The sequence below is a fragment of the Trachypithecus francoisi genome, unplaced genomic scaffold, assembly GCF_009764315.1.
Source record: "Trachypithecus francoisi isolate TF-2019V2 unplaced genomic scaffold, Tfra_2.0 Lachesis_group8, whole genome shotgun sequence".
NCBI classification, from domain to species: domain Eukaryota; kingdom Metazoa; phylum Chordata; class Mammalia; order Primates; family Cercopithecidae; genus Trachypithecus; species Trachypithecus francoisi.
The window spans coordinates 60,485,304-60,510,630 of record NW_022681473.1 but is presented as its reverse complement, the minus strand read 5'-3'; the positions used below and the strand labels follow the sequence as shown (position 1 = coordinate 60,510,630).

Below are 25,327 nucleotides of genomic sequence, written 5' to 3'. Positions count from 1 at the left end.
CCTTTGGACTGAGGCTACATCCTTTTGGAAGAGCTTATTTGCTGGACATTTTTGAGATTTTCAAATGCTGAGGACCACCACAGCACTGCTTTATCCTCTTATGTTTATGATCACTTAGAGCCTGCAAGTACTGTTCCAAGTTTCACCAATCTCAAAACCATCTGCCCAGATTTTTGCTTAGTATACAGTCCTGTCCAATTAGGGACAAGATTTTTCTGTTATGTGATTTTGCCGAAGATGTCATCTGTAAGTTATAATTTTGTTTTGCTTTTCTCTCCTGGTTGCTTAATGAGACATTCAGGGTGTGTCTGGGAGTAATTCAAGGCTATACTGCAGCTATGGTTAGTAAATGATCATGTTATTTGATCCCTATGGCTTTTAGAAAAGTTATTCCATGATTCTATGAGGAAAAAAAAAATATTAGCTATTGCTTTTTAAAAAGCAATTTTTTTCTTACATGTCTTCATTCCCTAATCATCCATCGGAGTTGAGTTATTCCATGGCCTGTCCACTGCCTGTTTACTCTCCAGTTGAAGTCCACATATCATTCTTTCTAAATCCGTTAAGTACGTGCCTGCCTGTGTGGTCTGGGTTGTGTTTTCTTGGCATGGTTTTTCAGAGGATCTCTTTCTTTGTGGCTTTAATTCTCTGTAAATTTGCTGACAGCTTTCAGCTATCCCTCCTCTGCTCAAGCAGGTGCTTAAGCTTGTTATCTGGGTTGCTCACTGCAGGACACGAGCCCAGATTTCAGCCAACTATGCGGCCAAGCAACCACTGCCACTGAAGTGGACTTGCCACTCCATCAATCAACAACCTCTGTTAGGCTTCGATTTGGAGTTCTCATTAGCTGCCTCTAGTCATTCAGTCCTCTCTGCAGTCATGCCCAAAGGATGACAGCATGTGGCTTTTCCATAAAACATTTTTCTTTGTACTAAACTTCTGAATTCCATGTGTTGTATGGTTTCTATTTTTGTTCCATTTTATAGAACTCTGGAGTATTCTTATTTCAAAAGTGTAAACTTGGTCACAGCTATGATGTATTTTTTAGTTTTTGAGTTTAAAGATATTCAAAATGATTATTTATTTAAATATTCTGGGCTGATATGATCTCAGGTAACATAATCTACATTATAACATATAACCAATGAAGGCATTCGTTTTTGTCTGTTTCTGAGAATCTCTTGAAAGCATAGATGTTACTAGTACATTGGGACAAAAAGGATTCAATTCAAGACTCTCTTTCTTGTTGGGTCTGAGAGAAGTCACTTGTGGCAACCTGTGACACAGTTAATTACAACATAGGGCAGCCTGATGTTTTAAGTTACGAGTTGTAGCCTGGCTAACGCATATAACTACTGGCAGGTACACAATTGTAGGTGTATGTCTGGAGGGAGATTGAAAGGCTCCAAAGGACTAACCTGGTACATGCAAACATCAGCAACAACAAAGAACCTCTAAGGCTTTCTAGGATGGTTCTCCTTGATCAGAACTTATTTCCCAGTAATATCTTGTGTAGTCTCCTGCGAATCTCCTTAGTCTTGATGGAATAGATAATTGGGTTGAGCATCAGAGGTACAAAGAGATAGACCAGAGATGTGAACTTATGCACATATGCAGGAGCATGCTTCCCAAATCAATGAACCATGGACACACTAACCATAGGCATGTAGAAGATTAGCACAGCACAGACATGTGACACACATGTGTTGAGTGTCTTCAGCCTCTCATCCCTGGAGGCGATGGCCAGCACTGAATGTAGAATGAGCACATAGGAGAGAAGGATGAGCAGTGCATCTACACCAAAGGCAGATATGACAATGAACAGGCCATACATGCTGTTGATGGTAGTGTCTCACAGGGCAGGCGAATCAGGTCTATGTGCAGGCAGTGGGAATGGGTCAGTACCACACTGGCCTTGCAGAAAGGCAGCCTCTTCAGGAGCAAGGGAAGTGGGAAGACCATGCAGAAGCTGCGGATGACGATGGATATGCCGATGTGGACCACACGGACATCAGTGAACACTGTGGTATAGCGCAAGGGGTTACAGATGGCCACATAGTGGTCGAAGCTCATGGCCAGCAGGATGCCAGACTCTATCCAGGAGGAAAAGTGGATGAAGACCATCTGGGCCAGGCAGGCATCAAAAGTCGTCTCTGGGGCATGAAAACATATAGCAGCCAGTACAGTGGGCAATGTAGAAAAGGATACACCCAGGTCATTAACAGACAAAAGAGACAAGAAGTAGTACATTGGATGGTGCAAGCTCTGCTCTTCCTTTATGATAAAGAGAATGAGGATGTTGCCCAGGAAGGAAATAGCATAAAGCAGCAGCAGAAGGACAGCTAGCCAGCCAGCGCTCCAGGCCCTTCATCTCTGGGAAGCCTGTTAGAGTGAAGCTGGTAGTACTTGAGATGTTAGTCCCAAAGTCCCCCATCAGGGTTTCTCAGTGACTTTTAGGGAAATCAACCTGGGTGGATTGAGGTGAGATGGTGGGAGAAGTGAAGACTAGGAGTGGTTGATATCTAAAACTAGGAGAGACAATGATGCTTAGATTCCAGTGCCAAAGATTTGGAAAGTTCAGAAAAAAGCAGGATATATTTCAGACCTTCTATAGTCTGGCAACACCCCTAGATCTGTCATGAGTTCCAGGTTCTCCCCCACAGAAATCTTTGACTAATTTTTAGATATTATCTTTTATTTTTCTTGTGTCTGTATTTTTTTTTACATTGGTTCAAATCTTTCTCTAATGGTAAAAAATGGGTTCCCCTTTCTCTCTACCAGGTCATAGCCATCAGTTTCTTCCATAAGTGAGTTGCACCATGTCCTCCATGAAGTATTTCCTTAATATTCCCACCCACTGATTGATTCTGTCTTGTGCAAGTGATGACATCTTTTGTGTATATTCTAAGCTGCTTCTCCTCTCTTGCCTACACTCAAGCATTATTTCAGTTCTCTGCCTTTCCTTGTGGCTGGAACCCCTCACTTATTACCAAGGGTTCAGAATGTCACACTTCTCTATACTTTATTCTCTTGGTTTTGCCCTTCTATATTTTAACATGGATTTTTTTAAATCTCTGTTCAGACCACAGATTCTCAAATTCTGCTGTATGTTAGATTCAATCAAGAAGCATTAAAATATTCCTTTCCTCAGAAGAAACCTATCAATTAATTTTGATACTGTGCAGGTAGAACTTACAAATCAGCATGTGTTTAAACTCATAGGCAATTCCAACATGCAGCCAAGTGTATCAGGAATGTAGGTCGCTCCTATCAGCATTTAAATATGTCCCACCCATATTCCTCCCTGAGGATCAATTTGGGGAGTTACTATCATAGGAAACAAACAATCACAAACTTCAGCAAACCTCTTAATTGCCCCCTCATTTCTTCCTAGAAATCACCCACTTTCCACTCACTTTCACAACTAATACCTTTGAAATTATTGTCTACCCAAAATGTCCTCCTTGTCTCTGCTCTGTGCCTCCATTATCCCAAATATATGTCTGCTGCCCAGGCTTCCCTTCTCAATATATATTCATGCAGCCAATTTGCGATTGGACTTCCAAATGTAAGAGTTCATTGTCATCCCAAACATAACGTGTGCAAAATTGAACTTTATGTCAATTACTATGTTTTATCCTCTTCAAAGTTATCATCTCATCACCAATCACCATCTATTCACATGCTCATGCCAGAAAACCCTGGCCAAGTCATTCTTGATATTTCTCACCCTCTCCTATTCACAAGTCTATTAATTCATTGTAAACCCTGGTTTCCTCTCTCCATCTCACTTCCAACTGTCACTCATCCCTCAACATCTTCAACCAAAATGTCTGTGGAATCTTCCTGAGGATCACCCAGGTATCATATCTCTGTCTAATCCATTCTCCACAAAGCAGCCAAATTATTTGCTTTTAATATAAAGTGATGTTACTTTCCTACTAGAAATCTTTCAGTGGCTTCATTTACCTTATGAAATAAGAATTTAAATAAAAATTCAAGTCCTTACCATGGCTCATAGCAGCTTTATTTTTTTTTTAATTTGTTTTTTTATTATACTTTAAGTTCTAGGGTACATGTGCATAATGTGCAGGTTTGTTACATATGTATACTTGTGCCATATTGGTGTGCTGCACCCATCAACCCGTCAGCACCCATCAATTCATCATTTATATCAGGTATAACCCCCAATGCAGTCCCTCCCCCCTCCCCCCTCCCCATGATAGGCCCCGATGTGTGATGTTCCCCCTCCCGAGTCCAAGTGATCTCATTGTTCAGTTCCCACCTATGAGTGGGTGTTTGGTTTTCTGTTCTTGTGATAGCTTGCTAAGAATGATGGTCACCAGCTGCATCCATGTCCTTACAAAGGACACAAACTCATCCTTTTTTATGGCTGCATAGTATTCCATGGTGTATATGTGCCACATTTTCTTAATCCAGTCTGTCACTGATGGACATTTGGGTTGATTCCAAGTCTTTGCTATTGTGAATAGTGCCGCAATAAACATACGTGTGCATGTGTCTTTATAGCAGCATGATTTATAATCCTTTGGGTATATACCCAGTAGTGTGATGGCTGGGTCATATGGTACATCTAGTTCTAGATCCTTGAGGAATCGCCATACTGTTTTCCATAATGGTTGAACTAGTTTGCAATCCCACCAACAGTGTAAAAGTGTCCCTATTTCTCCACATCCTCTCCAACACCTGTTGTTTCCTGACTTCTTAATGATTGCCATTCTAACTGGTGTGAGATGGTATCTCATTGTGGTTTTGATTTGCATTTCTCTGATGGCCAGTGATGATGAGCATTTTTTCATGTGTCTGTTGGCTGTATGAATGTCTTCTTTTGAGAAATGTCCGTTCATATCCTTTGCCCACTTTTTGATGGGGTCGTTTGTTTTTTTCTTGTAAATTTGTTTGAGTTCTTTGTAGATTCTGGATATTAGCCCTTTGTCAGATGAGTAGATTGCAAAAATTTTCTCCCATTCTGTAGGTTGCCTGTTCACTCTGATGGTAGTTTCTTTTGCTGTGCAGAAGCTCTTTAGTTTAATTAGATCCCATTTGTCAATTTTGGCTTTTGCTGCTGTTGCTTTTGGTGTTTTAGACATGAAGTCCTTGCCCATGCCTATGTCCTGAATGGTACTACCTAGGTTTTCTTCTAGGGTTTTTATGGTATTAGGTCTAACATTTAAGTCTCTAATCCATCTTGAATTAATTTTCATATAAGGAGTAAGGAAAGGATCCAGTTTCAGCTTTCTACTTATGGCTAGTCAATTTTCCCAGCACCATTTATTACATAGGGAATCCTTTCCCCATTTCTTGTTTCTCTCAGGTCTGTCAAAGATCAGATGGCTGTAGATGTGTGGTATTATTTCTGAGGACTCTGTTCTGTTCCATTGGTCTATATCTCTGTTTTGGTACCAGTACCATGCTGTTTTGGTTACTGTAGCCTTGTAGTATACTTTGAAGTCAGGTAGCGTGACGCCTCCAGCTTTGTCCTTTTGACTTAGGATTGTCTTGGCAATACGGGCTCTTTTTTGGTTCCATATGAACTTTAAAGCAGTCAATATCGTGAAAATGGCCATACTGCCCAAGGTTATTTATAGATTCAATGCCATCCCCATCAAGCTACCAATGAGTTTCTTCACAGAATCATAGCAGCTTTAAGACCACATAAGAACTTGCTGTCTTCCAATAATTCTCATCATTCATTTCATTTCTTCTCATAATTTTGGATGTTATATACCCTCACACATATTCTTCTTTGGGGCTTTTCTTATCACATCTTAAATTGTAGTGCATTTGTTATATATTTGTTATTTGATTAGTATCTTTGTTCCCCCAAAAACTTATAACTCCCTGTAACTGTCCGTGTTTCTTCTCATTTTATTCTCAATGTTTAGACAAGTGACTGGGCATATAGAGCCCTGGACTAGGACTCAGAGATTACCAGTTCTAGTTTTAATGGTTAGAATATTGACCAAATAGGCTGGACGCAGTGGCTCACCCCTGTAATCCCAGCACTTTGGGAGGCCAGGGTGGGCAGATCACGAGGTCAGAAGTTCGAGACCAGTCTGGACAACATGGTAAAACCCCGTCTCTACTAAAACCACAAAAAGTACCCAGGTGTGGTGGCACATGACTGTAATCTCAGTTACTGGGGAGTCTGAGGCAGGAGAATCGCTTGAACTCCGGAAGTGGAGGTTGCCATGAGCCGTGACCGCGCCATTGCACTCCAGCCTGGGTAATAGACCAATACTCTGTCTCAATAAAATAAAATAAAATAAAATAAAAATAAAAATAAATTGATCAAATAAATAAACTTTTATTAACAGGAAGAACATATTAAAATAAGAGCTACATGTTTTTAGTGTAAAATTGTTTAGGTAAGTAAAAGTGGCTCCCCTGGCATCTAATAACTGAGTTATTATTTCACCTTTGCTACATACAAGCTGTGAATTTAGTTAGTTTCCTCACGTCTTATTTTCACATCCCTAGACTGGAAAGAGCAATGAAACGTAAACATTGAATGTGCTTATTCAGATCCCTGGCACAAGATGTACTAAATACATGACAACTAGGAAAGTTGTTATAAAGGGGGACATTGAGGGGCTGAAAGTTCCTGGTCCCATCTCCAAACTGTCTTCCCACATTCAGTTTCCCAATCAAAGGTTTCCTTCTTTTGTTTCACCATTTTATCCACCGTCTATGAGAATACTGGCAAGTGTGTTAATCACACTGAGGTATTCACACCAAACAAAGGCCTCAGAAGATGCCCCTCTGAGCCAGAGCTGTGCATGCTCAGAACCACAGAGTGAAGCTCCAAGCATGAAGCCAGGATGGTGGCCTTTCAGGCACCAACAACTAGATGAGGATGTGCATGTGGGGAGAGAAATGGAGTGTAGGAAAATAAAAATTAACTTAAATCACAGACTGCCTCTTTCAAATCCTTCTACCCTAATCACTTAAGGATTTTGAAGCTGTGAAGGAGGTTCCTGAGGGCCTCTGTGGTGGAAGAGATGAGGTCCCCGCTTACCTCCTCAGGGTAGCTCTGGTGGGTGGGAGGAGAGAGGCTGGTGAAGAGTCCACTGAAGGGAGAAATACCAAGTACTGCACACACTGTGCACACAGCCCCACTGCCAGTCTCCACCCACTCCCTGCTCTGAGCTCTGTAAAGCTGCGTCTTCAGAGTCCCCTGGGTCCAAGGGCTCCAAGGGCTCCCTGGGCAGCAGGGATTGTAGAAAATCTTGAGTGAACGACTCCTCTGTGCTCTGCCATTTCTCCCACTTAGAAGTTTCAAAGACATTGAGAATGAAGACTGGCTTGTCCTGGAGTGATCAACATATTCAGCTCCTCATTCTGTAGGAAAGCTGAGGCCCAGGAAGAATCCATTCAGTAAGCAACAACATCGCTGAACTGAATCCCAGACCACTGATTCTCACGGATTTTCAGATTAGGGTTCTTTCCAGTAAGCATACCACAACTTAAATGGACTTCAAGAAGTCAAATGGCATAACAGATAGCAGCCTAAGTATTTAGAGTCATTAAATAAGGTGACCATCCTTGTTTGCCCCAAACTGTACCTGTTTTAACACCGAAAGTCCTGCATTAGGAGAAATTCCTCAGTTTCGGCAAACTGGTATAACTTGCACCCTACCACCAGACCTGGAGTCAAAACCAGCTCCTTCCTTGTCTAAATGAATGTCATTATAAAAATCAGTTGATATGTTCATGTTTCAAATTTCTCACTTATAAAATGATAAACAAACTCCTATAGATCCAGGCATATTTGAAACAGTCACATTGCAAACACTTATTAAACAAGACCTATCATAAGGATTTGCCAATTTTTCATCTGCCAGAAAAAAAAACTTGAATAAGGGGTGCAAATGCCCTTTGGCTTTGGGGATCCTGTGGATTCTCAGGGGAGGCTGACTTCTAACACTAATGTAAGGGTCTTAAATTTTGTAAAAAAATTTTGGGGCCATCTTGTATCACATTTAAACTTCCGTAACGAAGAAATGGAGACTTTAAGAGGTAAGAAGTTTTGCTAATATGCACAGAGATATTATTTACAGAGTTAGAACTTATACAGAGTTTGAACAGAGTTAGATAATTATAATTATCCTGATGCAGACCCAAATTATCCCCATTTATCATGGCTGAGGAAATAAAGTGAGAGTAACTAATATTTATTTACTAAATATTTGTGATTTTGCTAGGTTTTTTGATATAGTTAGTTCATTTTGTTATCAGTTAAAACCTTATGAATACATTTTATTATACCTAAAAGTGCTATGGAATTATTTAAAGGGAAAAAAAGCATACATATTTAGAGCATCAGAAAAGAAGAGTATTCAAATTATTTATACAAATGTGTGTATGGGTATAATATTTGACATCTTAAAAAAAATACTTTCTCATGAAAAACTAGAACTTCATTGAAAATTTTACAACTGTTTTAAATTATAGGACAAAAAATTTAATTGTTTTAAATTACAAAATGAGTGTGTGAGTGTGCCTAAATGTTTGCAGGAGAATGGGGAGAAAGTGTGCACAGAAAAGTGCTTGTAGTTACTGGGAAATGAGAAAAATAACTCTGCCTTCTTAGAATTAATCAGTAATTCTGTCACAAGACATCAGAAGAAGGACATAAAAGGACACCCTTACAAGAAATAATGATTCCCAAACACTGGAGATTTGACTGATTTAACCTGATTACAAGGATAAGCCATGGAAAATAATTACTATTTATTATCCATCAACAACATACCATAAGCTTACTACAATCTTCATATGTATTATTTAATATTCAAATAATCCACGAGTTAGTATTTTTATTCACCTTTTGTAGATTAAATATATGAGATTCAAAGAGATTATGCAACTTTCTATATCATAAAACTGTTGGGTGAGACAAGATTTCAGTCCAATCCAGGATCAAAGGTCGTAATTATAAATAGATGCCCTCCTCCCAACACACACACATAAAATCACCACTTGCAAGAGGAGATAAAAGTGAAGAACAAAAAGAGACTTGAAGGACAACATTAATCAAGCAGGGTTATAGAGAAGACCCAACTAGCCCACTAAGTGCCATGGATTAATAAACTAACAAATTGGCTTTTTGGAGATTGTTATCTTTCCAAATGTAAGACATGAAATTTTGACTTTTGTAGTTAAGCATTTTGTCTCTTGTCTCTTGTTTACCCAGAAATAAAACTATGACGTGTTTTTCTCCAGATAGTTTACTATTCAAGTTGACAAGACAATTTGTGCCAATGCAATAATTCTATTTCTCATTGGAAATTAATAACATCACACATACATTTCAATGTGTTGGTTAGTGTAAACTCATCTTTGAGAGAAAAAAACACACTGAAGGAGATGCTAAGGTATGACAGTGAACAGGATAAGCCTTTTCTCCAGTCTCACAGTGATCAGGGCAATAGGCTAAACAAATAATTGCATGTATTAATTTGCTTTGGAGAATAAGTTTGGGGTGGTAGGAATAGGAACCACTTTTAAGGAGAAAACCTTAAAAAATGTGGATGATTAGTTTGAGACCGGAAAGGTAAATTAGAAATGGCCAGAGGAAGAGAGGAGTGAGCTCAATAAGTAAGTGTTGAATTATGAACTCTGCTTGTAAAAATATTATATCCTTTCGATTCCAATTCCCTGAATATTTATCTATTTCATTGACTTCTTACCAGACCCACTGTCATTCTCTAGATTATATATCAACATTTCAATAGCATCTTAACAGATTTCCCCACATTATTCAGCCCTCTTCTAATTCATTTTCCACATTACATCAATATTAAGTCAAATTTCATCATGCTATTTTCATGATAAAATCCAAACGTTCATATTGCCTGTAAAGCACTGTGGAATATGACCTTTATTTTCTTTTTTGTTTTTTGAGATGGAGTCTCGCTCTGTCGCCCAGTCTGAAGTGCAGTAGCAGGATCTCGGCTCACTGCAAGCTCTGCCTCCTGGGTTCAGGCCACTTTCCTGCCTCAGCCTCCCGAGTAGCTGGGACTACAGGCCCCCGCCACCACACCCGGCTAATTTTTTTGTATTTTTAGTATAGACAGGGTTTCACAGTGTTAGCCAGGATGGTCTCAATCTCCTGACCTCATGATCCACCCGCCTCGGCCTCCCAAAGTCCTGGGATTACAGGTGTGAGCCACCGCGCCTGGCCACGACCTTCATTTTCAACTTTATGTTACATTATTGTTCTCTTGTTCTTTCTATTCCAACCAAAATAGCCTCCTTTCAGTTCCTTGAAGATGCAAGGATTACTCCAACCTCAAGACCTTAACAAATGCTGTTTCACATGTCCTGAAAGCTTTTCTCCATGCACTTCCCCTTCACAGGGCTAGTTATTTATCCTCCAACTCTTAGCTTAAATATTACTGCCTTATGGATCCCCTTAACCCCTTAGCCTGGAAGAGGATCTACTAATAGATACTTATATAGCATTCTCCAGTGATCTTTTCTAATATCTTGCAGAGTTGTGATTAAATGATCTAAGGTAAATGGAAAATTATGCATTTAATTCCTTTCTTCTATGTTATTATGTAAATTCCATGAAACATGACAATCTCCCTTATTCCTTAATATATTCAATGCACCCAGCATGATACAACTAATATTTTTGCCATAACCAACACCATCAGCATAACAGCACCAGCGATCTTTCTGTAAGCTTTTGCAAAATTGGATGAATCACATGGTAAGGTACATGTGACTTGCATACACCTATTCAACCTATGTTTCTTTCTCATTGTATCTAGATTCACAGCAGCCTCACAGTACCATCTTGTAGCATGAGCCACACTGGAGTCTTGATTCTTTTTAGATGAAACCAAATTCCAATCCAAACCTTCTCTTCACTCCTCATATAAAACCTTCGTAAAGTGATTTACTCACTTTTCTACCTTCATTAATCCAAGTTCATGTGCAGTAGAGAAATCTCTAGCTCTATAGGCTGTATTAGAGAATCATTTTCTGGGATACCACAGACAGAACATGACATCTTATCTCAGTGGATTATAACTATTTCCCCCCACTAATAGCATTCATGTATACTTATTGAGAGCTTTATGTGTTGACTAACTCCATAAACTCATTTAAATTTTACAATTACATTATGATACAGATTCATATTTTGCATATCAAAATGAAGCCACTCTGAGATAAATAACTTATCTACAGTCACAAAACACCCAACTGACAACACTAGCATTTGAACCTAATACCCTTAACTAATATGCTGTATGGCCACAATGGGGCATTCAGAGGGTAAGTGCCTTTGTTCCTCACACTCCAAGGATTCTCTTAGTGCTGAAGGGGTCTGACATGTTTAGGTACCCAACAAATAGTTACTGGATGAAAGAATGAGCCTCCTTTGTGATGTAGCATTTCTTGGATCTCCAGGTTAAACTAAGATCCTCAGTATTAAATGAATTTACCGTCAATAAGTCAACAAGAGGAAGGAAAAAAACTGTAAGGCTTTTCACAGTGATGTCACCAACCTAAAATAATACAGTCTTGGATTTGGGAGTTAGATTATATGAGTTTTACCTCCTGTTCTTTGGCTTACTAGTTGTGCTATCCTAGACAAGTTATTTAATCTGTTCTTTGCACCTCAGTGTCTTCAGCTGTAAAATAAGAATAATGTTTCACCTATATCGTTGGCTTGCTGATATGCTACAAAGTTAAATGGACAAATGAGTAAAATATCCTTTGAAGTTTACTGAGCACGTCAGACACCATCAAAAAACAGGAAGGTGTTTGTCAAAGGGTACAAAGTTTCAGTTAAACAAGAAGAATAAGTCCTAAAGATCTACTGTACAAAATGTGCCTATAAGAATTATTGAATATTTTTAAATGTGCCAAGAGAGTAGATCTTATCATAAGTGTTCTCATCACCATAAGTAAATAAAGAGAGTGGGAGGGAACTTTTAGAGGTGATGCATATGTTTATGATATGGACTGTGGTGATGGTTTCATAGCTGTATACTTATCTTCAAACTCATCAACTTGTAGGCATTAAATATGCAGAATATTTTGTATATCAATTACATCTTAATAAAGTAAAAAAAAAAGAAATGTTATTATTTGTATTAGTTAGCTGCTATTAAAATAAGCATCAGAGATTTTAAATGACAGGTCTAACTGGCCCAGATAAATGAAGAGATCAGGTGAAATTAGTAGTACTGATATCAGCCCTTACATATATGAAGTGTTCTGCTATTTCATTTCAGATTAGTTACCTGATATTGTCCTTTGACAACAGAGAAAACATTCTGGTTAACACAGCCTTCTGGTGAAGAGGGAGCTAGGGAGTGAAACTATGATTGTTCCCAATGCATACTGAATTCCCTGAGTGCCGGGGAAGATGAGCCTCTTTGGGGCCCCATCGGTAGTGATGGTGGACACTTCGCAGCCAACAGTCACATCTGAAGAAAATGGCTCTGACCGGAAAGAGAAACACTTATCCCTTGAGATGAGCACAGAGGTGCACTTGGAAAGCACCTCAGTGGGGAACCAGCGGGCACCAACACTCCAACTGCTCCCTTTGAGGCTCATCTCCTTGAAGTTCTCAGATAACTCTTAGTTGCTGGCATTCATCTAAAAATCTGTCCTCTTTCTGTCTCAGTTTATTACAAACCTAATTTTTTTTGTAGAAAAGTAGAAAATTCATTTTCCCAAATCTCACGAACCAGATACTAACAAAATTTCTGATAATCCTTCAAAATACTTGTTCTATACAAAAGTACAAATATTTAGCAATGACATGATATGCTAGTGTTTTATCCAAAACAAAAATCAGCATCTATAATACTATTTGATAATATGTACTTTATTTGAAAATATTCTTTTACATGGTTTATACAATCCTTTCAGCTATCCTGAACTAGAAATCCATTCTGGCAGGACATGTTCTATTTTAATTAATACAGTTTCTTTGTTTTTATATTCACATTTTAACACTTGGGAGGTCTACTATATTTCTGTTCTCACTGTATGACTTTTTTAAAGCTTTTGAGGGTAGACAGTCTCATTTGTATAAGAATTTCAAACTAACTTTAAAATTATTTTTTGAGCAATGGGGAAAGGATTCCTTATTTAATAAATGGCGTTAGGAAAACCAGCTAGCCATATGCAGAAAGCTCTAATTGGATCCCTTCCTTACACCTTATACAAAAATTAACTCAAGGTGGGTTAAAGACTTTTCAGTATTTCAGAAATTAATAGTTTCATATTGTTCTATCATATTTGGCAAATTTTACCAATTTTCAGCAATATTTACATTTAAGCCTTTGTGTTTTCTTGATCCATAATATTATTTGTGAATAATGACAATATGGTCACATTAATTTATCCATTCTATAAGTATTTATTAAAATTTAATATGTAATCTTACAATGCTAAATTCTAAAAGATAAAAATCTGGTTACTATAAAAGTTTATTTTTTTATTGAGTACGTATTATATGCTAACCAGTATATCAACCATCTTACACACATTATCTTGAGACTTTATAGAAACCCAACAATCTAGTCATTTTAAAAAATCAATTTTAGAAATGATTGAGTCTCAGAGATTTGGAATTTTCCAAGGCCATGATATGCCTTTCAAAAAATTTGCACTTATTCTAATATTAACAAAATAATTCATTCTTTCAAGAAGCTTGTAATTCAAATAAACAGCTATATGCAGTAGACAGAAAAGGACAGAATGGTTTCTAAATGCTGTGTTATAATTCTACACAAAAAATAAAGCATAAAAATAATAGAATATTTGTTTTATCACTTTTTGAGGGAAGAGAAGCGGGTAGGTAGAGGGCTCACAGCAAATGAAGGGCTGGAAATGTTTCATAGAGTGGATAACCCGAAAGCTGAGTCAGTGCCTGGCCCAGGGTATCTGTTTAATAAATATTATTTTGATGAATAAATAGACTGATGTACAGTTTTTAGGCACATGAGTGTGGAGAAGAATTTCTAAATAGAGGTTGTTAGAACAAAACTACAGAAGCATAAAGCAGCCTGTTGGTTCAGGAACCACATGTAGTTTAGTACAGCTAGAGCAAATTATTTTGGGGTGGGAAAAATGGTTAAGAATAGTAAGGCATAAAAGACACTTGCTGTGATGATAATATTAAGAGATGTGCTAAGGGACTTGATTTTTAGGCAATGAGAAACTAAAGGGTATGACACATTTTATAATCAAATAGACTCTTTAGAAGATCCTTATAGTTGTGTCATGGAAAAAGGAGAAAAGGGAATGGTGAACAATGAGATCAGTTTGGAAGACAATGCCATGTGAAGTGACAGGAGATAATGAAGCCCCAAATAAGGTAGCAATAGTGGTGATATAGACACAGACAGGGACAGGGTAAGTCAAAGTCTAATCAGAGTTGTCAGGATTTAGTGTTCAATCACAGATAAAGGGATAAGGTAAAATAGCTCCTCCTGTCTCAAGTTTTACTACATTGGTCAAGGATTCCTACAAGTAAATTATAAATAATTATAGTTTTAAAAAGTAGAGACAAATTATTTTATTTTAACCATAAAGTATATGATCTGACAAGTTAAGAAAATATACCGAAAAAATTGCTTCATTTTTACATAAAACACATTTTTGTTTCATTTCATCTTTTCTGAAGCCTATTGCCAACCTAGTTTTTACTATTTCAGTCATTAATGTGATGAGTTCTATTAAAGAATTTCTTTTGGCAGGGCACAGTGGCTCACATCTGTAATCCCAGGACTTTGGGAGGCTGAGGCTGGTGGATCATGAGGTCAGGAGATCGAGACCACCCTGGCTAACACGGTGAAACCCCATCTCTACTAAAAATACAAAAAACTAGCCGGGCATGGTGGCGGGTGCCTGTAGTCCCAGCTACTCAGGAGGCTGAGGCAGGAGAATGACGTGAACCCAGGAGGCGGAGCTTGCAGTGAGCTGAGATTGCGCCACTGCACTGTAGCCTGGGCGACAGAGCGAGACTCCATTTCCAAAAAAAAAAAAAAGAATTTCTTCTAAAAAATAGTAATTAATTTAATCCTACACGTATATATATATGCCTATACAAACATACATATATATGAACATCTCTCTCTAAAGATGCATATATGTATTTCACGTTTGACCAAATAGTCTTCCTACTTTATTTTTTCTTAATTTTCTGTTACTATACACACAGACATAAAATATAAATTATCCTACAAACTTCACCAACTTTTAATATTACTTAATTTTAAATAATTTAATATAATTTACATGCAATTACACTTGTATCATTTTTAAACACTAAGTGGATGGTGCATGTTATATGAAATAAACAGTGGCATGCATAGTTATTGGGTTGCGGGGTGTGTGTGTGTGTGTGTGTGTGTGTGTGATTTTAACTAATATCTCTTTGATATAATACTTGGCAAAAGAATCCCTTCCCCCATTATGACAGTGTATCCATGGTAATCAGTAATTTCCTTTCTGATGATTCACATTAAACAAAAGACAATAGCAACATATTGTGACAAGATGAAGGATTAATTATGAGAATGCATATTCTTGGATTTAAAAAGGAGGAAATTAAGCAATTACTTTTAAAAAAAAAATTATAGCCCAATTTAACTTGGCAAAACCTGTTAGGTTTAGACTTAACTGCTGCCAGGATCCAACAACTGATAGCTGGAATCCTAATGGAAGGTCAGTGCCCTAAAGGATATTTAAAATGCCCTGTTGAAGCAGGTCTTGAAAACTCAAATTTGCGGAGTAAGGATAAACATCCTCTGAATCTCTTCTTTTCAACAAGTCTCCTGCTGAAATCCTGGTTGCCAGTAGTATTTTGCAACGCCTCTGGCGAATCTGTTTGGTTTTAATGGAATAGATGACAGGGTTGAGCATCGGAGGCACAAAGAGATAGATAAGGGACATGAGTGCGTGTACATACCATGGGGCATGCCTCCCATACCAAGCAGCCATGGACACACACACCATGGGCACATAGAAGATGAGCGCAGCACACATGTGTGACACACAAGTGTTAAGAGTCTTTAATCGCTCCTCCCAGGAGGCTATGGCAAGTACAGAGCAGAGTATGAGCACATAGGAGAGGAGGATGAGGGCAGAATCCAGGCCAAAGGTAAAGATGACAATGAATAGACCATACATATAATCGATGGTGATGTCGCCACAGGGCAGGTGGATGAGATCTGGATGCAGGCAGTAGGCATGGGAGAGGGCATTGGCCTTGCAGAAGGGTAATCTCTTCAGAAGGAAAGGCAGTGGGAAAACCATGCAGAAACTGCGGATAATAATGGACATGCCCATATGCACCACACGGGCATTAGTGAGCACTGTGGCATAGTGCAGCAGGATACAGATGGCCACACAGCGGTCGAAGCTCATGGCTAGCAGGATGCCAGACTCCACAAAGGAAAAGAGATGGATAAAGAACATTTGGGCCATGCAAGAATAAAAGCTGATCTCCCTTAAGTGGAAGGAAAATGTGGCCAGAACCGTGGGTAGTGTGGGAAAAGACACACCTAGATCATTAACTGAGAGCAAGGATAAGAAGTAGTACATGGGCTGGTGCAAGCTCCATTCCTTCTTGATAATGAAAAGGATACGGGCATTGCCCACAATGGAGACAATGTAGAGAGCACCAAGGAGCAAAAAGACCAGTGTTGAGAGGTCTCCAGCCCAGGGAGTCCTGTCAAGATGAAATGAGGCAACGCTGAGCTGTTGTGGGAATTACCTCTCATGCTGGAACTCCTGCTTAGATTCTAGGGCCACTATCCTGTAAAGAAGACAAATATATAGTTTTATCCATGGTTCCTGCCTAACATTTTAAGACCCCCACATACTATCAAGTCCCATAATTTATTGCATTAATACATTTAGTTCACCAGATTATTTATCCTTGCTTCTCCTTCTTACCAAGATTTCATGAATGGCCTGGGTTGTCTCAGCTTATCTGGCTGGCAAGACAGGTCCCTTTGCCCTCCTTTTCACCTGCGTCTATTGTGCTCTTTGTCACATTTAAAGCTTTGAACTCTTCAATTCATGGGTATCAATTTGTTCAAGACCTAAGACAAAAACTCTTCTTTCCAATTACTACTTTTTCAACAATTATGCTCTCTTCCTGAGGAAACCAATTATTCACGAACAATAATAATTTCCTCTTTGCATTCTTTCATGTTAATGAACTTCCACTACTCTCAGTTTCCCTGCTCCTATACAATCTCTCAGTTAAATTATTTTATCCATTCTTCTGGACAAAAGATAAATGGACAGGGAAATGTTCATTCGTGGAGATAATCTTCCAGACATTCATCAAGGTGCATTAGACTTTTATATTACCATCCACTTTTTCATTCTTTTATCCATTTAGCTTGAGGCATCACTTTGCTCTCTGACTAATTTAATTTGATTAAAGTAAGTTTTTAATAATTTATTTTATAACCAAATAGTTTCTAGCTTCTAAATGCCATGGGATTAATAATCATTCTCTACACCACAGAATTGCTTTTCATCTGTGTTCACTATCTCTTTGAACAATATCATCATTGTGTCCAAGATTGAGATTTTTAAATCTAAATGTACCTTTGATTTCTTCTTTTGCTTTACCTACTACATTAAACCAAGTAAGAGCTGATGAAAAGACCAAACCCCAAGTGCCTCTGTCAGCACCTTCCTCCATTTCACTCCACCTGCAGTTCCACTCTTTAGACTCAAGATATGAGTATAGCATAATAAAGGCCTCCTAATAAATATCTTGCCACTCTCTATTCATTTCTAAAGTAGAACTAATATTTTTAAATGCAAATCTGAAAATGCACTGTTCCTATTAGAATTGTTAAATGATCCCTCATTATCAAATGATAAAATCCAAACTCATTAGCCTAGAATTAAAAACCCTCTATAGTCAGTATTGCTCTCAATATTTTTTGCCTCAATTCTTAAAATTATCTTTCTTATACCTCAAGACACACAGATCAGTCTACTTGCTGTCATCTAAGTTTGACCTGCTGCTCACCAGCTCCCAAAGGTTGCCCAGACTGTATGAATATACCCATTCAATCCATCTTCCAGGACTGAGGTCCAAGGATGCCCTCCTCCATGCATGTTTGACCACTCATTGTCAACAGAGATACCTCCTCCATACTGCTCACAGATCTAGACTTGTATCTCCTTAGTCCCATTCTTCTGTCTACCTTACATTATAGCTTTATAAATTTTGTATATTCTTCTGTCTCACCAGTTCCAAAACTCCACTGTCACTCTTATTCAGTCCCTGCTATGCTATGCTTAGTGCTGGGCTTGTCCAGGAGAGGTACTCGGTAAGTCACTTTCTGAGTTTTGGACTCTTTGCTGTAAACTGGAGATGCTTGGAAATTTACCTAATGGGAATATGAACAGCTGAAAGTAAACAGTTATAAAATCTTTCAGGACCAAAAGCTTTTGCAATTCTGAGGTCTGAAGCTTCTCTACACCCCTTCTTTTTCTGGTTGCCAATTGTATAAATGAGTAAGTATACCAATTCATAGTCTAGTTTGAGAGACTCCTAAGGAAATATAACAGTTCAATTACTCAAAAGTTAAGAAATACAGGAAAGATTTTTAGGAGAGAACAAAAGACGGGAATTTGCAATATTCTAAGGCAATTTTCCATCTGCCTTTGCTTCTCCATCTGCACTCAAGAACTCTGCTACCCTTCTTTCTCAGAATACATTTTTTTTCTTTATTCCAGATTCTTAGGATCTCTTTGTTTGGCCTACCTGCAAAGTCTTCCACATTTTTTTTTCTTTTTTTGTCCTCTGTATGCAATATAAGGATACCTCTGATTTGGAGTATTTGAACACTAAATAGGGTCCTGCCAAGGGCCTTCTAAAACAGAATAAGTGCATTTATATACCCCTTGATATGAGAGTTTTCTGAAAAATATATGTGGTGCTTATTCACACCAAAGCATCTACATACAAAGTATAGCCTGACAGGGTATCTTTTCTGAAAAAGCAATGTATGAAGCAGAAAGCATGATGGAATTTCAGAAACCAAAAGCAACAGACAGAAAGCAGAGCACTGGAATGGTAATGGAGATGAGCACACGCAGAGAACAAAGGAAGCTGACTCAGATTAGGGGCAACCTTTCTTCTGGTTGCTATATTGTAGCACTCAGGAATTTCTAAGCTGGGACAGAAGTGACAGGGTCTGAATTCGAAGCCTCTGATACTCCAACTTACCTCCCTAAAGGAGTTCTAGGTATGCAAGGTGCAGAGGAAGGAAGAGCAGCACTAGAGATCCTGCATGCTCTACTTATATTCCCTAGTTCCCTCTGCCAAAACTCTGGCCTCAGCAACATATGATGGCATCCAGTCCCTTAAGCTGTTCTCAGCTCAGGTGCCCATGGACTCCTGGGAATATGGAGCATCTACAGTGCTCCACTCCTCCCTGACTTAGTGTTTCATTGCCCATAAGGAGTATGCCAGAGTAGGAATGATCAGAACTAGAAGGAATCTGCAAGAACATCGTATCTAGCCCTTCATTTCACAGAAGCAATTATAGCCTAGAAAGAGAAAGAGATATCTCAAATCTATACAGCTTATTAGTCACAGAATATTTAAACCTAGGTCTTCTAACTCAGTTTATGGTCTTGCCACTATACAACTATAATAAATATCCATAAAAATGCTTAAGTTTGTAGAGTGCCTAAGTACCATATAATTTAACTCCAGTATTTGAATTTATTAGGACATATATAATTCTTTCCTGGGTCATCTGTAAAATTGACCCCAAGCATGACCAGAAGCACTGGTACTCTGTGGGTGACCACACACACACTGTGATTATAGGTCATATTATAGAATATATTTGCCCTCATTAAGAAGGTGTTGAGGACATTGCACTGTGCTACCTTCATCACAAATGTTTATTGAATTCCTACTAGGAAGACAACAAAGATAATATGGATTAGTTGATAATGGATTAGTTGATAAAGTTGGAGCTAGATGGACTTGAGTTTGAGTCGAGGTTCCACCATTTGCCTTGAGAAAGATTTAATCCACATAGAGCTTAATGTTTTCACCTGTAAAATAGGTAACAATCATACTTTATCACAGACTAATTGCGATAATTAAATAGCACATAAAATCATTTAGCTTATTGGCTGCCCTATAGCACTTAATGGATGTTAGTGATTATGTTTAAGTCCAAACATTAAGTCCTGAAAATAAAACAACTGAGAATGGATATTGTCCTAAGAGTACAGAATAATAAGAATACATATTTAAAATAGCTTGAAAAATTTATTTCTGGGGAAACACTAGTAGGCATATCTGGAAAGCATCGTCCTTAGTAATAGGACACTCACACTTGAACCACATCAGGAAGCATGCGAGGGAGTTAGCTTTAGAAAGAACCTCTCACATATCTAATGTTCATCTGAGAGTAACCAAGAGGAAAACTCAGTAGCTTTTCAAAAATCACATTCATAGAGAAATCAGACCAAAAGGTTCACTGCATAGCCTAATAAACTCCTAGGTCTTCTTACAGTCATACTGATTTTAATGGGAAAAGGTCAGAAAATCACCCAAGCCCTGATTAATACACAGAGATTTATCAGAATTCTGTGTCTGTTGTTACTTTGTCATAAGTTTCTCCCTTATGAAAAAAGTAAAAAAAAGAAACTATTTATGGCAAGGTCACAATCCCTACTCTCAAATTCTATAGTATAAGGGGTATGTTAACACAAGTAAGTATAAATTAAGATATTTAGTCAATATTAGACACAATTTTAGTCATGAAATTGTACAGACCACTATGTACACTAATTCAGAGTCTACTTTGGAAGACTCCTAAGAAAATATCACAGTTCAGTTAACAAAAAGTTAAGAGATACAGGGATGATTTTAGGGGAGAACAAAAGAGGGGAGTGTGCAACATTCTAGAGCAGTCTGAGAAAAGGTCCCAATGCACGTAATAGTTTTGGTTTTTTTTTTTTTTTTTTACTTGACTCTCAAAGAATGAACAAATATTATTGATATGAGTGTGGTAGACAGAATGACTCCCAAAAGATGTCTGTATTTTGTCTATATTCATATATAAATATGTTATGTTTCATGAAAAAAGAGACTTTGCAGATAAATTAAGATGGTGGACCTTAAGATATGTATTTTTCTTTTTCTCTTTTAGATGATCTGGTTGGATTTAATCTAATCACACGAGTCATCAAAAGCACAGAACTTTCTCAGGCTGGAAACAGAAAGATGTAGCAGATAAGTCAGAAATCTAAAGCATTAGAGACCTCAACACACGTTACTTGAAGACACCAAATAAAGCACAAGAAATAACGTGGGCAGCTGCAGTAATGTGGTTAGGAGCAAAGGCCAAATGTCATCTGATACCCAGCAAGGGGATAGAAACATTATCCTACAATCAAAGATAAACAAAATGAACCACGAACCTGAATGAGCTTCGGGCAGATTCTTCCCCAGTGCTCCCAGTAAGGAATGCAGCCCTGCCAACAGCTTGATTTCAGCCTTAAGAAACCCTCAGCATTTAGGGTTCTGGATTTCTGATTTACAGAAACTACAATATAAGAAGTTGTTTTAGGCTGACCGCTGTGTAATTATTTCTTACAGCAGCAACAGGGATTAATACAGTGAGCCTTAGGCAAAAGAAAGAGGACAGGCAGAGATCAAAGGATTATTCCTGACAGATAATAGCAACACAAACATAGGTATGAAGGTTTGAAAATGATATTGGAAAAGCAGAATTAGTGGCAAGACAAGGAGGATTCATAAGGCTTAAAGAGTGAGTTAGAAATTAGTGAGATATACACCTACAAAGAATATGAAGAGTGACCATGGTGGGGGCAAGTATAAGTGAACAGTGACTTTACCACCATTGCTATAAGCAGAAGAAAGAAAACACACTTGGGCTTAGTGATAGGAAATTGAGAGTTCTTGTCTAATCACATCAACATTCAGTTGAGGAAAGGAGGGGAAAACAGAGTTACAGAGAAATTAAAAACATGTTATCCAATTTTAAAATAGTTTCCTAAAATAAAGTATGGAGGAGGAAGACCTTCAGCAAACAAGTGATCTGGGAAACAAAATTCCAGCCCAGGAAAGCAGTTAGGCAAAGCCCTTAATGATAGCTGCATTTACCAGGCCTGTGAAGCAACTCACCGAGTCCGAAGCAAGGGAATAACTTGGTTCAACTATTGAGGTCAGGGGAAGATGACTAAGAAAATTTAAAAACTCTAATGGAAGATTCGTGTGACTAAGAATATGAACAGATTTGAGGAAACAATAAACTCAGTGGTTTCAGTAATTAACACAAATTGTAACGGACACTACGTACTGGTCATAGATGCTTCCATATTTCCCATTTTACAACTTCTTCTTTCTCAAACTACACACCTTTATTACCCCGCTCTTACCTCTAGCTTATGATCTTACCTTTTATTCCAGAAGACTGTTAATTTTAAAATTGTTCTTTCATAGTACTATAATCTATTTTAGAGTAAAATATTTTAGAATTTGATAATTCATTGAAGTATAAAGAGATTGCTGATATATAATTATATGCAAATATAATCATTTATTAATTTATCCCTCACTAATTTTATGTTTGGTATATTGAAGGCCCTGTCTTAGAGGCTGAAGATTACAAAGACAATAACATATGGTATCTGCCCAGGAGTTGCTTACAATTCAGTGGAGGACACAAGGTAACCACATTAACTGACGTGATTACAGTGGGATTATTCAGAGCATAGTGAGAACACAAAGCAGGTAGAAACAGTTCATTTAAGGTTCAGGAAAATCTTAGACAAAATATTCCTTTAGACAATAACTTATGCACATAGTATTTTAAAGCTGAACAAAGAATGTTGCTTTTATCCTCATTGAATAAAAACAGTATGAGTAAATAAGCTGTACGTGTATATTATTGCATAATTTTTAGAGCAGTTTATTTTGTTTTCTCTTCAAAATGAACCTACGAGGTAGATACATCAAAGATTGGTACCACTTTTATAAGTGAAGAAATTAAGATCTAGAAAGGATTATTCCACTTATTCAGGATCTCACCTCTCCTTTTACTTCCCCTTACAGGGGAGATTATAGGGCACAGAGGAAGAGAAAACATTTTCTGATATGAAACCCTGATTTGAAGAAAGCCATTATTAGTTCATATATTCATTCATTTTGTTCACTCATTATATCCTTTTCTTGTTCATTCATTATTTTTTATTCATCCATTTTTTACTTATTATTTCATTATTACTTTAGCACCATCAGCTGCTATCTAAATAGAGGGCCCATTGTAAGTCTAATGTGGATGGAAAGAGTAAAGACAAGCTTGCTGCCTTAAGGAGCTCAGATTCCTTCAGGGCAAAGCAGATAGACATAACAGGGTCAGGGAAGGGTCACAGGAGGGAAATAAGTAAAGGCTGTTGATTGGTAGAGAGAAACGGCTTACGTATTTCAGAGTCTCCTATGTGGGAAAGCAAAACAAAACAAAACATACCAAGAATCCTAAAATCTAATTCTGACTACTAAAATAGCATAGCTGTCTAACTCCAAAACTATAAAACCTTTCAAACACCATGGTGACAAAGGTCCTGGCTTCTGGCAGCACCAGAAGTCAATCACTCATGTTAAACTTGCATGTTGGTAGTTGTGTATACATACTCCATAGTTACTCCTAGCCCTTCCTCTTTTTCAGAGTCGTACAGGGCCATAACCAGAAGTGTCTGCATGTCCTCCAGAGAATGATCCCACCCTGCAGTGATGGTCAACAGTCTCCTGATTATTTTTGAAGACAGACTATTTTTTTTTCATTGCCTCTAGAGGATACAGAAATAGTCAATTTCTGGATAGGACCCAAAAAATATCCTGACAGGTGCTAGCCCAATGTACTACATTAAATGATTGATCATTGATACTAGAAATTTTAAGTGCAGTGCTAGCATCCCCGATTGATTCATTCCTACTCTGATGTCTGTCTGGCTATACTCCCAACACTAGATCATCTAGGGCTTCTAGATATCCCAAAGGGTCAGAACTCGACCCTGAAGAGCATCTTGAAAACCCTGCGGCATATCTCCTTTGTCTTAATGCAGTAGATGATAGGATTTAGCATGGGAGGCACAAATAGGTAGAGAATAGACATGAAGATATGAGGCAGGCCAGCTGCAAAGCGATTCACAATGGACACACTAACCATGGGCACATAAAAGATGAGCACAGCTAAGATGTGGGACACACATGTGTTGAGTGTGTGAAGGAGCTCCTCCCGAGAGGCAAGGGCCAGCACTGATCACAGGATGAGTACATAGGAGATGAAGATCAGTATAGAATCCAAGCCAAAAGTGAACAATACAATGGACAGTCCATAGTGGCTGTTGAGGGAGACAGCAGTACATGCCAATTTAATCATATCCACGTGAAGACAATAGGCATGGGAGAGAATGTTCTGGTGGTTACAGAAAGGCAGTCTGTTCAGCAGCAGTGGGAAAACCAGGATGAGGGCAAAGCTGGAGAGGACAGTATCCAGGCCCATCACCGTAATGCAGCCATTGGTGAGCACCGTAGCATAGCGCAGTGGGTTACAGGTGGCCACATAGCAATCGAAGCTCATAGCCAGAAGGATGCCAGACTCTGTCCAAGAGAACAGGTGGATGAAAAACATTTGGACCAAGTAGGCATTAAAAGCAATCACTCGGGCATGGAAGCAGAGGGCAGCCAGCACAGTTGGCAGTGTGGAAAAGGACACTCCCAAGTCATTGAGTGAGAGGAGGGATAAGAAATAGTACACAGGTGGTGAAGGCTCTGCTCCTCCTTGGTAATAAGGAGGATAAGGGTGTTGCCCACTATGGAGATGGCATAGAGTAGAACAGAGAGGGATAGCCAGGGCTCTATGGCCTCCATTCCTGGGAAACCCGTCAGAATAAAGCTGGGAGCGGCCGGGCGCGGTGGCTCACTCCTGTAATCCCAGCACTTTGGGAGGCCGAGACGGGCGGATCACGAGGTCAGGATATCGAGACCATCCTGACTAACACGGTGAAACCCTGTCTCTACTAAAAATACAAAAATTAGCTGGGCGCGGTGGCGGGTGCCTGTAGTCCCAGCTACACGGGAGGCTGAGGCAGGAGAATGGCGTGAACCCAGGAGGCGGAGCTTGCAGTGAGTGGAGATCGCGCCACCGCACTCCAGCCTGGACGACGGAGCGAGACTCCGTCTCAAAAAATAAATAAATAAATAAATAAAGCTGAGAGCATCAGAGGCATTGATCCTGAAGTT

The 25,327-nt window shown here is 38.5% G+C and overlaps 1 protein-coding gene and 1 pseudogene across 1 annotated transcript; both read right to left on the bottom strand.

Moving 5' to 3' along the window:
* Positions 1 to 1,483: 1,483 nt before the first annotated feature.
* On the bottom strand, positions 1,484 to 2,434 carry LOC117081244 (annotated as a pseudogene).
* Positions 2,435 to 15,553: 13,119 nt separating this feature from the next.
* On the bottom strand, positions 15,554 to 16,781 carry LOC117081241 (olfactory receptor 51I1-like). The gene is given in 2 exon segments (XM_033207062.1): positions 15,554 to 16,697; positions 16,700 to 16,781. Coding segments are annotated over 2 exon segments (1,047 nt in total). The 3' UTR covers positions 15,554 to 15,732.
* Between the last annotated feature and the right edge of the window lie 8,546 nt (positions 16,782 to 25,327).